This window comes from Lissotriton vulgaris, chromosome 3_1, assembly GCF_964263255.1.
Source record: "Lissotriton vulgaris chromosome 3_1, aLisVul1.2, whole genome shotgun sequence".
NCBI lineage: Eukaryota > Metazoa > Chordata > Amphibia > Caudata > Salamandridae > Lissotriton > Lissotriton vulgaris.
Window position 1 is genome coordinate 7,033,578 of NC_141689.1, and position 14,633 is coordinate 7,048,210.

Consider the following 14,633-nt stretch of genomic DNA (forward strand, 5'->3'; position numbering starts at 1 on the left):
GTACTGATCATGGCAATGCCGATGGGCTCTCCAGATATTTCCACTTAGAACAAGAAGACTCACCTGGTCAAGGTTAGCTTATTGTCCCAAAGTTTGGGGGGGGGTCATGTAGGAGAGTAGGGTCTGCAATCCTATGATCACCCAGATTTGTTGCTTTTGTTTCACTGGTTTACGACTTTCTCTGGCTGTGGGCCTGCCAATCAGACCCACAGCTTGGCTGTTCTCTCTCTAAATTACAACATGTACCCTAGGTGCATTTACCAATTGGTACTGGGCCACCTTATCAGACCCCGTAATGCAGGGCATAGGTGTACCCAGGGCTGCCAGGGGCTGCAGCATGTATTATGCCACCCCTGGCTGGCCTCCTAAATTTGACACAACTGGCTGCATGACAGCTGGGGCAAAGTCGTGTAATCACCCTTTGCTGTAGATATAGTATACCTATATCTAACCCTAAAAATGGACACATAGATTCCTATCAGTCACTCCTATGGCAGGCCTTGACAATCCTGAAGGCAGAGTGCTTGGAATCGTGTGAGATGGTGCTCTGGCATGAGCTGAGCCTGTCTGCAGCTTGCGGAACCAAGTCCTAATAGCTGTTCCATGATAACGCATACCATATACTCTTAAGTGCATTATAATCCTCGCAGTTAAATGCTATCTTTGGTATTGCTTTATCAAAACATGTCGAGTAAGGTGTCATACGAATTGGAATACTAACCCCTCGCCAATTCTGGCGACGGGGTTAGCATTCCACCCTTCTAGAGGGACACGACATGTATGTAACTGTGAACCCCGGTTAAAGTTAAACGAAGCCTCAGCTCCACAAAATGGATGCTGCCACAACAGACACAAGTCTGACCCCCTGCAGCTGGGAGTCCTTCCAGCGAGGGGAGCCTGGACAAAGGGTTTCCTGTCGAGGGCGGTGCTAGCACCGTCCCAGACAGGGTTTTGTGTATCCTGGGTAGGCAGGGCTTTACAGGAAGGTGACTGCTGAGTGGCACCCCGGTGCTCACTACGCATAGGCTGGTCACAACCAGTTCCAGGGGCACACCAGCCCCTGGCCTGGGGAAAGTCCGGCACCAGATGGCCGGGGTGTCTCGTGAGATGGCCGGGGTGTCTCGTGAGATGGCCGGGGTGTCTCGTGAGATGGCCGGGGTGTCTCGTGAGATGGCCGGGGTGTCTCGTGAGATGGCCGGGGTGTCTCGTGAGATGGCCGGGGTGTCTGGTGAGATGGCCGGGGTGTCTCGTGAGATGGCCGAGGTGTCTTGTGAGATGGCCGGGGTGTCTTGTGAGATGGCCGGGGTGTCTCGTGAGATGGCCGGGGTGTCTCGTGAGATGGCCGGAGTGTCCCGTGAGATGGCCGGAGTGTCCCGTGAGATGGCCGGGGTGTCCCGTGAGATGGCCGGGGTGTCTCGTGAGATGGCCGGGGTGTCTCGTGAGATGGCCATGGTGTCTTGTGAGATGGCTGAGGTGTCTCGTGAGATGGCGGGTGTGTCTCGTGAGATGGCCGGGGTGTCTCGTGAGATGGCCGGGGTGTCTCGTGAGATGGCCGGGGTGTCTCGTGAGATGGCCGGAGTGTCCCGTGAGATGGCCGGAGTGTCCCGTGAGATGGCCGGGGTGTCTCGTGAGATGGCCGGGGTGTCTCGTGAGATGGCCGGGGTGTCTCGTGAGATGGCCGGGGTGTCTCGTGAGATGGCCGGGGTGTCTCGTGAGATGGCCGGGGTGTCTCGTGAGATGGCCGGGGTGTCTCGTGAGATGGCCATGGTGTCTCGTGAGATGGTCGGAGTGTCTCGTGAGACGGCCGGGGTGTCTCGTGAGACGGCCGGGGTGTCTCGTGAGACGGCCGGGGTGTCTCGTGAGATGGCCGGGGTGTCTCGTGAGATGGCCGGGGTGTCTCGTGAGATGGCCGGGGTGTCTCGTGAGATGGCCGGGGTGTCTCGTGAGATGGCCGAGGTGTTTTTGTGAGATGGCCAGGGTATCTTGTGAGATGGCCGGGTGTCTCGTGAGATGGTCGGAGTGTCTTGTGAGATGGCCGGAGTGTCTTGTGAGATGGCCGGAGTGTCTCGTGAGATGGTCGGAGTGTCTTGTGAGATGGCCGGAGTGTCTTGTGAGATGGCCGGAGTGTCTTGTGAGATGGCCGGAGTGTCTCGTGAGATGGCCGGAGTGTCTTGTGAGATGGTCGGAGTGTCTTGTGAGATGGCCGGAGTGTCTTGTGAGATGGCCGGAGTGTCTTGTGAGATGGCCGGAGTGTCTCGTGAGATGGCCGGAGTGTCTTGTGAGATGGCCGGAGTGTCTCGGGAGATGGTCGGAGTGTCTCGGGAGATGGTCGGATTGTCTCGTGAGATGGTCGGAGTGTCTCGTGAGATGGCCGGGGTGTCTCGTGAGATGGCCGGGGTGTCTCGTGAGATGGCCTGGGTGTCTCGTGAGATGGCCGGGGTGTCTCGTGAGATGGCAGGGGTGTCTCGTGAGATGGCAGGGGTGTCTCGTGAGATGGCAGGGGTGTCTCATGAGATGGCAGGGGTGTCTCGTGAGATGGCCGGGGTGTCTCGTGAGATGGTCGGATTGTCTCGTGAGATGGTCGGAGTGTCTCGTGAGATGGCCGGGGTGTCTCGTGAGATGGCCGGGGTGTCTCGTGAGATGGCCGGGGTGTCTCGTGAGATGGCAGGGGTGTCTCATGAGATGGCAGGGGTGTCTCGTAAGATGGCAGGGGTGTCTCGTGAGATGGCCGGGGTGTCTCGTGAGATGGTCGGATTGTCTCGTGAGATGGTCGGATTGTCTCGTGAGATGGCCGGGGTGTCTCGTGAGATGGCCGGGGTGTCTCGTGAGATGGCAGGGGTGTCTCGTGAGATGGCAGGGGTGTCTCGTGAGATGGCAGGGGTGTCTCGTGAGATGGCAGGGGTGTCTCGTGAGATGGCCGGGGTGTCTCGTGAGATGGTCGGATTGTCTCGTGAGATGGTCGGAGTGTCTCGTGAGATGGCCGGAGTGTCTCGTGAGATGGCCGGGGTGTCTCGTGAGATGGCCGGGGTGTCTCGTGAGATGGCCGGGGTGTCTCGTGAGATGGCCGGGGTGTCTCGTGAGATGGCCGGGGTGTCTCGTGAGATGGCAGGGGTGTCTCGTGAGATGGCAGGGGTGTCTCGTGAGATGGCAGGGGTGTCTCGTGAGATGGCAGGGGTGTCTCGTGAGATGGCGGGGGTGTGTCGTGAGATGGCGGGGGTGTCTCGTGAGATGGCCGAGGTGTCTCGTGAGATGGCCGAGGTGTCTCGTGAGATGGCCAAGGTGTCTTGTGAGATGGCCAGGGTGTCTTGTGAGATGGCCGGGTGTCTCGTGAGATGGCCATGGTGTCTTGTGAGATGGCCGGAGTGTCTCGTGAGATGGTCGGAGTGTCTTGTGAGATGGCCGGAGTGTCTTGTGAGATGGCCGGAGTGTCTTGTGAGATGGTCGGTGTGTCTTGTGAGATGGTCGGAGTGTCTTGTGAGATGGTCGGAGTGTCTTGTGAGATGGTCGGAGTGTCATGTGAGATGGTCGGAGTGTCATGTGAGATGGTCGGGGTGTCTCGTGAGATGGCCGAGGTGTCTCGTGAGATGGCCGAGGTGTTTTTGTGAGATGGCCAGGGTGTCTTGTGAGATGGCCGGGTGTCTCGTGAGATGGCCATGGTGTCTTGTGAGATGGCCATGGTGTCTTGTGAGATGGCCAGGGTGTCTTGTGAGATGGCCAGGGTGTCTTGTGAGATGGCCGGGGTGTCTCGTGAGATGGTCGGAGTGTCTTGTGAGATGGCCGGAGTGTCTTGTGAGATGGCCGGAGTGTCTCGTGAGATGGTCGGAGTGTCTTGTGAGATGGTCGGAGTGTCTCGGGAGATGGTCGGAGTGTCTCGGGAGATGGTCGGATTGTCTCGTGAGATGGTCGGAGTGTCTCGTGAGATGGCCGGGGTGTCTCGTGAGATGGCCGGGGTGTCTCGTGAGATGGCGGGGGTGTCTCTTGAGATGGCCGAGGTGTCTCGTGAGATGGCCGAGGTGTCTTGTGAGATGGCCAGGGTGTCTCGTGAGATGGCCGGGTGTCTCGTGAGATGGCCATGGTGTCTTGTGAGATGGCCAGGGTGTCTTGTGAGATGGCCGGAGTGTCTCGTGAGATGGTCCGAGTGTCTCGTGAGATGGTCCGAGTGTCTTGTGAGATGGTCGGAGTGTCTTGTGAGATGGTCGGAGTGTCTTGTGAGATGGCCGGAGTGTCTTGTGAGATGGCCGGAGTGTCTTGTGAGATGGCCGGAGTGTCTTGTGAGATGGCCGGAGTGTCTTGGGAGATGGTCGGGGTGTCTCGTGAGATGGCCGGGGTGTCTCGTGAGATGGCCTGGCTGTCTCGTGAGATGGCCGGGGTGTCTCGTGAGATGGCCGGGGTGTCTCGTGAGATGGCCGGGGTGTCTCGTGAGATGGCAGGGGTGTCTCGTGAGATGGCAGGGGTGTCTCGTGAGATGGCAGGGGTGTCTCGTGAGATGGCAGGGGTGTCTCGTGAGATGGCAGGGGTGTCTCGTGAGATGGCCGGGGTGTCTCGTGAGATGGCCGGGGTGTCTCGTGAGATGGCCGGGGTGTCTCGTGAGATGGCCGGGGTGTCTCGTGAGATGGCCGAGGTGTCTCGTGAGATGGCCAAGGTGTCTTGTGAGATGGCCAGGGTGTCTCATGAGAAGCTGGGGTGTCTCATGAGATGGTCAGGGCACTTCACATTCAGATGTAAACATGAGATATTTATCCAATGCTTCTGTTGCACAAGATAAATAACTATTTGAAAACTTGTTGGAAAAGATGTCCAGCTTGTATTGAATTGTTTTGCGTCTGAGTCGTCTGTCGTCTCATGTAGACGTTTTGTTTGTCAGGAGTTTCGGAGATGTGTTCCACAGAATGAAGGACCTCTGCAGATACATCAGCAACTTCGACAGTGAAGCGCATTCCAAGTACAAGAACCAAGTGGTCCATTGCACGCTCCTGGTGTTCTTCAAGAGCGCGTTCCAGTACGTCAGCAGCATCCAGCCCTCTCTCTTCCACGGTGGGTTTCCAGTGCACTTTGTTTTATAAAGAGTGTGTGTGCACAGATCATGAATCGACAGTAACCTGGATTGCGGACCACGTGCGGTCTGAACAAAGAATGTAGACTACTCTCATTATTTTACATCTTTTACTACGAGAGATACACATCTGTACTTGGCCAGGTCAATGGTTTTGGGGGCGTGGTGTATGCATGAGTGTACCAGGAGGACTGTCCCAGGTGTCCTGCTGGGTTTTGTGATGTATGTGAGTGTAGACTAGGATGCTCTTATGGGCTCGCTGTTTGGAGCCCCTTGATAGCGGACTGTTGAGTATGTAAGCTGTTTCGGTTGTGATTTCATCTGCGTAGTGTGCTGTGCTGGAGGCTTGAGTGTGTGACTCTTGGTGGCAAGTATTGTTAATCTCCAAAGGCAGGTGGCTGTACGGCCCATCTATGGCTGCATAAGACGCAGCGATCAGTTCTGTCTTGGCTTGGGCGATGGTGCTGTCCTGTAGAACAAAACAAATAATGCAGGGTGATGTGTCAAGCAGAACATTAATTATTGATCCGTAGTGACACAGTTTACCTCCACCCATCTAATGCAATGCTCTAACCTGGTTTTTTCCACTCTGTCACATATTATACCATTGTATGTCGTCGTATAACATTACAACCAGTATGGCAGACGCTCTGCCTCTTAAGGTTCAAATCAGCTGTGCGCCAGAAGCCCTTTGCGTTTATAATCAGACTCTGACGCCATGAAGACTGTGCCCACCTTGCATGTTGTTGTGGATTCCAGCTCGGTCACCCCTGAATCTGTCAAACTGAAGGTGCAGATTCTAGAACAGAGTGAAGGAGACGTGTAGCGAGAAAACTGGGAATTACTTGGGGTAGTATATGTGACTGAACCCCGATGCATATTAGAACACTGGAATGTTGGGAGCTCCATTGTAGACAACGGAGTGCTCCCTGCTTCTACGGCCGGTAAAGGCCCGCAGAGTAACATTCCAATGTTATACAAAGGCCTCTCGGAGCTCGAGGGGATTTAAATCCCCTCGAGCTTCGAGAAGCCTTTGTTTGTTGTGTTAGAACATTCTGCCCTCTAGTGGCAGAATGTTCTAATAGCCTTATAGCCCTTCATAGCAAGGCTATACAAGCTATTAAAGTCCCGCTCCCTTGTTAAAGTCCCTCGCCTTTGGCACGGGCCTTTAACGCAGGAGCTGGCCTTTAATAGCCGATATAGCCTGCTACGGCGAGCTATTAGGCTATATTAAACTGATCTCAGAGATTCACTCCTTGCTGACAACAGAGCGAAAGGAAAGGGTGCTGTCTGTGCTCATTCAGGTCGGGGATACATGAATGCAAGTGTCTCTCTGGAATTAGATGAATTTCTATTTCATTATTATTTGTATTCTTTTTTTGTTGGTATTATCAGAAGTCATTTTTTAATATAAATTATTATTGTTTTCATGGTCAGTGATTATTATAATTCTTTATTACTTACAATTATAAATTGTTATTTTGTAGTGTTATACCAATATCTATATTTCAAATAGATGGCTCCCCTTCTTGGGGGGTGGGGGGGCACTCCTCCTTAAAATGCTGCGAAGCTTGTGTATAGAGAAGCCGGGTTGTTTTCAGCCGGCCTGGCTGATCTAACACACTTGTGAGGCGAACGCATGAAATGCTTTCATTCCTGTCGTCCTCCTCAGGCACAAACGCTCCGAACCAGGTTCCACTGATTCTCCTGGAAGATGTCGCCAACGCCTTCAGCGACATAGAGGTCGAGCCGGGCAAACACGTGCACAAGAAACGCAAACTCCCGGAAGGCAGAGAGAAGACCATGGTTTGTTTCTTCTTGTGATCCTTAATCCTTCTGCAGATGTGTTTTCATGTCCTGCCGCTTCCTTTGACCATTAACCTTTAAATGTAGTTTGCGGGAGGAAAACCTCCACTGTGTGAAATCTGGTTTCTGGTATTAAGAGTTTTGTTTAAACAAATACTTCGAAGTGAAGTGGTACAAGCAAGAGATGTCATGTTTAGTGTCGAAGGTGATGCCCTGGCTTGGCGCTCTTGATCTCTGCAGCCCACAACGCAGATTCCAGAGTCTGATGGAGGAAAGTGCCCCTTTCTGGCATGGTCACCCCCATCTGATGCAATTTTGACAGAAGGGCCCTGGGCTCCTGCTATCCAGGTCCCCAGTGGCAGATCTTTCCCTACAGCTGTACAATGGTTCCCCAAATTGGCAATACCTGTAGCACCCCTGAAAGTTCCCTAGTAAATGGTACCCCCTGGTACCTAGGGCAAGGAGGCTAAAGACGGTAGCTTAGGGCTGCGGCATGTATTGTGGCACCCTAAGGGACTCCTTAGCACCAACATGCAAACTGTCATTGCTGGCTGCTTGCCATGGTGCAGAGAAAAGTGAAGACACAACATGAGACCCCTCCTATGTGCCTTGTCTGTAGACACTGCATGCAGTATAGGTAAGCCGCCCCTACAGCAGGCCTTGCGTCCCTAAGGCAGGGGGTAAGAAAGTGGCTCTGTATATACTGGACCAAAGTAAGGTACAGGGCTTTAGTGCTCCTGGACTTATCGGCCGCGTTCGACACGGTCGATCACACCATCTTGATCGACCGTGTTTCTCAGGCTGGCATCCGGGCACAGCAGCCTGCTGGCTGAAGTCCTTCTTCGTAGATCGCTCTCTGGCAGTTCGCCTGGGCAATCTAGTTGGTACCAAGCAAGCCATCACATGTGGTGTACCTCAGGGCTCGTCCCTGTCACCCCACCTGTTCAACCTCTACAACTCCCCTTTAATCCAGGCTCTCAGAGATAAACAGGTAACGGTGCTCAACTACGCTGATGACTTACAGCTCTTATTCACAATCGACAACTCGGATACTTCCATCTCCTTCTTTAGTCAACAATGAGGTTCATCCAAGCTTGGATGAACCAAAATTATTTGAAACTGAACCCAGGAAAAACCGAGCTGGTTTTGACTGGGGACAGCGTCAAACACTGGGGCCCACATTACTGGCCAACAGACATGGGTCAAGCTCCGATCCCCTCATCTTCGACAAAAACGCTTGGCATCACCTTAAATAGCAACCTCTCACTCGAAACGCAAGTAGGTCAGATGGTCTCCAAGTGTAGTGAAGCCCTGACACAGGTGGTGATCGCCACTGTGATCTCTCACATAGATTATGCTAACTCGATATATTTGGGCCTCCCCCAGTTCCTTCTGAAACGTCTCCAGATGGTGCAGAATCATGCGGCCAGACTGATTTTGAGCCAGCCCAGATGGCAATCAGCCACCCCCCTTTTGAAAACACTCCATTGGCTCCCGGTGGCCCAGCGCTGCACCTTTAAAGTCAGCTGCATGATTTTAAAGTGCACTACTGCAAAAGTCCTAAATTCATCACAGAACTTATCACAAAGTATGCCCCGTCCCAAAGCCTACGCTCGGCTCATCAATGGCTCTTACAAACATCATCTTTTAAACGCAAACGCTCGGGCGGTAGCAGATTTGGCCCTCTGGCTCCTCGCCTGTGGAATGCCCTTCCCCTTGAGATCCGGCTATGCCCTGATCTCATGTCATTTAGGAAATCCCTAAAGACCTGGCTTTACCAACAAGCATACCACTAACTCAGCAGGCTTCAAACTCTGACTGCACTCTGTCTTCTACAGCGCCAGGAAACCAATCGGTGTCAGTGCGCTTTACAAACCATTGTTAACATAACATAACAGTGCGCACAGAGTCCACAGTCCCCTGAGGTTTGCCAGAGGCTAAAGATAGATATAACCTTACTCTCTAAAGTGGTAGCTTGGTCGAGCAGTAAGGCAGGATCAGAGGACAGTGTGAAGCATTTGTTGTACACACTCAGTCAGCAAATGGACTCACACACTCAAGAACTGAACTCTAGGCCAGTTGTATTTGTATCTAAAAATATATTGTTTTATTTTAGAACCACAAGTAGTTGAATACTTCACTTAGCAATAGACTTTGCAATGCATTAAATAGAGTTGTTAAATATGCAGCACAATCTTAACACAATAATAACATTGAGCTCAATGGGAATTTTAAGTGAATACAATATCAATTACTTTGCGTAGGTTTTTCTTACTCCGGCTGGATCCTGGATTCAGCCCTGATGCATCTCCTGTAAACAGTTGAACGAAATCGTTTTTGTAAAACAGGCGACTTTTAAGGAATATTTGAATGTTTCAAAAATCGAGACTTGGAAGAATATCTGGCAAAAACGAGGCTATGTTATCCTATGGAGGAAAATCAAGTTATCGAAAATCACAGTTGTAAATACACTGTCACTGCACACCGCTGTTGAGGGATTCTGTTTGAAAGTTGGGACAAGCAAGACGACTAGTTAAATGTACACACACATGCTGTTCCAAAGCAAAACGCACACCACATTCTGTGTCTTGAGCACACCCCACTAGAAAGAGGGTTGCTAGAAAGCCCGCAGTGGAAACATGCCAGTAGGCGGCATCGTGAGGCTACTACCTCCAATTCCACTCGCATTCACTAAGAGTCACTGGTAGATTTTGAAGTCTGTCAGGAGGCTTTGGTTGGCCAGACTGTAATCAAGACTTTGTTCCAAACATCTGCATTATCTGCTCACCAGCCGGCGCTTTTTATGGGTAAGCACTGTTTGCAGTCCATGCAAAGAACGTGTTCTTCAGTAGCACATGCTTGAAACGTGAAATGTTACCCTGTATTCATCTGTTTCTAGCTAGTAGTGCTGTAGATTCAAGTGCACCTTCCTCCAGATGTTGCATATCTAAAATAACATATTCACAATGCGCTGTACACGTTTACTATCCTGCTTCGCTACAGGCCCTCTCTCATCCGTTGGGGGCAAGCCACAACTGGAGGTGGAGTCTTTATCCTGGTGCATTGTGGGCTTAAGGGAGGAGTCTGGAGCTGGCCCAAGACTGGGGACTTCTTCAAAGAAAGCCAACTTGTGAAGTCCTCGCCCACAGTACACGGCAGGCGTGTGCAAAGCATGTGAATCTACAGCACGAAACGCTACAAACGGATCATTATGCGTCCTGGACCGTCCTCTTTATTTCTGTTGTATTTGAAAGCGCTTTAGATATTTTACTGAATGATCGAGGTGGCGAGGGTGTGCGTGAGCCAAGAGCCCCGCTCTCTTCCTGTAAACCACAGATGCTGCAGTTCTCTTGCCTGAAATGTATTTAGCCTGAAATTCCATTCTAATTTTTTTTAAACTTTTCTTTGTTGACAGAGCTCAGATGATGAAGAAGCTTCTGGAAAGGGCCGGAACCGTCATGTAATAATAAATAAAACTGAATTTCCCAACTCGGCCGAACTGCTGGACAGCTTTAAATTGGCCAAAGAGAGCTGGGAGCTGCTGCACTCCGCGGAGTCTCTGGAGAAAGGTACGAGCGATCACCTCCAGCCTCGCTGCCCATGAGGAGAGGGTGATCTGTACTGATCTTTTGTATGTTTGTTTGTCGTATTCATACCCGTTTTGTGTTATGGGAGAGGTGTGGCAAAGAGGCCAGAGTGGCTGACTCCGGAGCGTTGGGTTCACGGTCCGATCGCCAGCAGCAGCTCAGCGTCATGCGACTCTGGTTAATAGCTTACTTAATCATACTGACAGTCCCCAGCGCCTTCAAACCCTGATGAAGGGGTGATATGTTTGTGCTTTACAAATAAGAATTATTTGTCCCTGATGCAGAAACAGGTGATTTTGCGGCGTGTGCCCCTTCAGGTGATTTGTTAAAATGTAAATACCATCTGGCAGTGAGGGGACCCTCCCGCCCGGAGGCCAGGAACAGTGCCCGGCCCGATAACATCTCAGCCCTTTGCTCTGGTGCATCTTATGGTTCCCCCGGCCACGGGGTCTCTGTCCACCAGCCCTCGTCGTGCCAGTAGTTTGTTCTCTCTGCTCGCAGCTGAGCCTTATGATGAGCATCGGGCCCGGGCCTAAGGCGAGCATGACGCTTGTCGGTTGGCTTGTGACTAGCTGACCCAAGGCACGTGACTGGCCCTGGTCTGGTTCTAGCCACTGGGCTACCAGTGGGGCTCAGAGGCCTTATATCGCTTCCTGCCCTCACCTCCTCGGGGATCAGGGCGGAAGTCGCTGTTACTACTGCCCGTTGGGTAATACTACTTATATTTTCACAATATGTGCAGGCGTTTCAGACCACCTGGGGCCCTGTAGTTTGAACTACTGGGGGTGCACCCGCTTTGGTCCGGCACCCACTCTGGTCCGGCACCCGCTCCGGCACCCGCTCCAGTTCTGCACCCGCTTCGGTCTGGCTCCGGTCCTGCACCCGCTCCGGAACCTGCTCCAGTTCTGCACCTGCTCCGGTCCGGCACCCGCTCCGGTCCGGCTCCAGCCCGGCACCGGCTCCAGTCCGGCACCGGCTCCAGTCCTGCACTTGCTCCTGTTCTGCACCCGCTCCAGTCCTGCGCCCGCTCCTGTTCTGCCACCGCTCCGGTCCGGCACCCGCTCCAGTCCGGCACCCGCTCCGGTCTGGCTCCAGTCTGGCACCGGCTCCAGTCCGGCACCGGCTCCAGTCCGGCACCGGCTCCGGTTCTGCACCCGCTCCTGTTCTGCACCCGCTCCGGTTCTGCACCCGCTCCGGTTCTGCACCCGCTCCGGTTCTGCACCCGCTCCGGTTCTGCACCCGCTCCGGGTCTGCACCCGCTCCGGTTCTGCACCCGCTCCGGTCCTGCACCCGCTCCGGTCCTGCACCCGCTCCGGTCCGGCACCCGCTCCGGTCCGGCACCCGCTCCGGTCCGGCACCCGCTCCGGTTCGGCACCCGCTCCGGTTTGGCACCCGCTCCGCTCTGGTTGTGCACCCGCTCCGGTCCGGCACCCGCTCCAGTTCTGCACCCGCTTCGATCCGGCACCCGCTTCGATCCGGCACCCGCTCCGGTCCGGCACCCGCTCCGGTCCGGCACCCGCTCCGGTCCGGCACCCGCTCCGGTCCGGCACCCGCTCCGGCCTGGCACTAGCTCCTGTGCTGCACTCGCTCTGTGATGCATTCACTCCTGTAGTGGTTCAGTGGACACTAGAAGCTTGCAGTGTGGGGCCTTGAAGTGGCGGCTCCCCACACCGAGTCTTGTCGTTCCTGGTTGGGCGGGACACCATCTCTGGGCCCCGCAGACAGTTCTGTTCAAGTGGGTGATCGTGGTACCTGTCTGAGGGCCTCTGGCTCCATACCTGCCACCTCATCCCCTTACACCTTCCCGTGCTCGATGCAGGTACCTGTCTGAGGGCCTCTGGCTCCATACCTGCCGCCTCATCCCCTTACACCTTCCCGTGCGCGATGCAGGTACCTGTCTGAGGGCCTCTGGCTCCATACCTGCCACCTTATCCCCTTACACCTTCCCGTGCGCGATGCAGGTACCTGTCCGAGAGCCTCTGGCTCCATACCTGCCGCCTCATCCCCTTACACCTTTCCAGTCTAGAATGGTTCTCCCTTACTGGGTATTTCTATTGTTCGTTTTCCTTCTTTACGCTGTTTAAAGTTGTGAGCAACTTTTGCCGTTTTATGGTGAGAGTGACCTTGTTGCTGTCTCTTTCTGTCCGTGAGCAGTTCAGCTGCGACATTGATGGTGAAATGATGCGAGACGCATTATGAGAAAGAAGAGTGAGGTACCCGAGTCATATTCTGGAATGATGACAACATTCCAGTGAAAATGCACTGGTACAAGTGGCCGCTGGTGCATTGAGTAAAGAAACCAGTGTGAGAAATATTGTGGTAATAAAGGAATGTCTCACTTGAGTAATTGTACAGGAGGGACATATGCAGGATGGCTTAAAGAAGGATTATTAATTAACAGGAGTTTCAAGTCTTGAAAATCATTCTCTAGTAAGACCTGTATTCCAAGTACTCTGGGCGTTCAGCCGGGGAGTACTGTAAGTACTCTCGGAGATGAACAGGGACGCATTCTAACTACTCTGGGTGATTGACCAGGAAGTACTCTAGATGAGCGACCGTGAAGATCCATAATGTTGAATTTGGCAACTAAACTAGAAAAGGTGTCACGTTAACATTTTCAAGGAAGTCTGTAGGATGAAACCCTGTTTGAAAGGACCCGTTGCGTGTTTCCATGAATGATCTCCTTTCGAGGCCTATTATCCAGTCTCCATGAAAGGACCCACTGTCTTACTTCACGGACTGTAGCTTCCCAGTCTTCAGGGGTGCCGCAAAGCTGGTCGTTGTCACAACCATAGCGAGTCCAAGACTTCTGTTTGTAACAGAAATCACAGAATCCCACATCGAGTGGAAAATGACAGGAGGTCAAACACTGACGTGAGGCTCATCACCCTTCTGGACTCCATGTCAGATTAGAAAAGAACCTCACACCATCAGTAATTTATGCAATCCTTCTACCTAATTACCTTAAGTATCAAATACCCTGAAGCAGCCTTTTCTTTCCTAAACTTACATGCACTTCTCGCACTGAAAATGTAGAAAAACAATGGTTTTGAGTGTCCTTTGGTCCATGTGCTGTGGTATTCACGGATGTCTCCCCAAACTTACTAGAGAGTTCGATCTTGGAAATGCAGACAAAGGAGGATAATGTACAATGGTGCCGATGAACACAGGAGAGCAAAAAAGTGCACAATAAGAATGTGCCTAGGAAAATAAAACATTTGAAAAAAGGGAGCGCAAATATAGATCCAGTATGCAGATTATAGTGTAAAATGGTCATAGGTCCGTACCACGTAGTATGTTTAGTAACACACCCACCTCATTTGAAAAAACCCAAACTTCAGCCAATGAGGTGGACGCTTAAGCTCTCCTCCTCCTCCCCTAGAGGTCATCATAGCTACGATTTCTACTGCATGTCATGAGGGAGGAAGGCCCTGTCACAGCTCTCCTCCAACCCTTCAGTGAACCTGAAGTTGTTTCCATTTTGATAGGCCCTGGATTTGAACCAGCCCTATCTTCAGCACTACTGTACGGTGATTTGTTTTTACGGATGATTGTTACAATTTCTGGTCCAGGGAGATCGTTTTGTCCGACAAGCAACTGTCACCATGGCTAACCAAGAGAAGAAATCTTGTTTTACAACTTATTTTATCTTGTGGCAGCAAGAAAATCACCCTCGCGCCGAGTCGATTTATTGTCTTTATCCCAAGCATTAGTCAGCAGAGTGTAGGATCTGTAGTCTTTCTCCACTAAGACTCTTAAGGTGAGAGAAAGGAGGTTGGCATTGTTTCATATGCATAAAGAGCATGTTCGAGGCATATAAGCTGCAGATCCTACACTTAGCAATAGATCGCCACCTGGTGTTGGGCTCGGATGATTGCAGGTTGTTGTCTTCTTGGAAGAAGTCTTTGTAGTCACGAGATAGGTGACTCCTCCCTTGGACAATACTGCGCATGGTCATTGACTCCATCCTCAGATAGCTTTTTTCCGCCACTGGGTTCGGATGAAAGTTTTCCACTCCGGCTAGAAAAGACTTTTTCTGCAATTTCGAAGCGAGAAACTTTAGATAAACTTTTTTCGATATCGAATAGACTTTTCGACATCACCAGATACATTCCGGTGCGTCGACGTGGGCCGTTGGGCCTATCGGCACCGTACGGCCTACGCCTCATGGACAGAACTCCATTCAA

The 14,633-nt window shown here is 52.3% G+C and overlaps 1 protein-coding gene across 2 annotated transcripts in view; it reads left to right on the forward strand.

The window, feature by feature from the left end:
• INTS10 (integrator complex subunit 10) overlaps window positions 1–14,633 on the forward strand; it is a 216,223-nt gene that overhangs the window by 106,554 nt on the left and 95,036 nt on the right. For both annotated transcript variants that reach the window (XM_086959984.1, XM_086959985.1), the window contains exons 8-10: window positions 4,865–5,034; window positions 6,726–6,859; window positions 10,275–10,428. In XM_086959984.1, coding sequence (XP_086816110.1) covers window positions 4,865–5,034; window positions 6,726–6,859; window positions 10,275–10,428 — 458 coding nt within the window. The remainder of the gene's footprint in view (window positions 1–4,864; window positions 5,035–6,725; window positions 6,860–10,274; window positions 10,429–14,633) is intronic.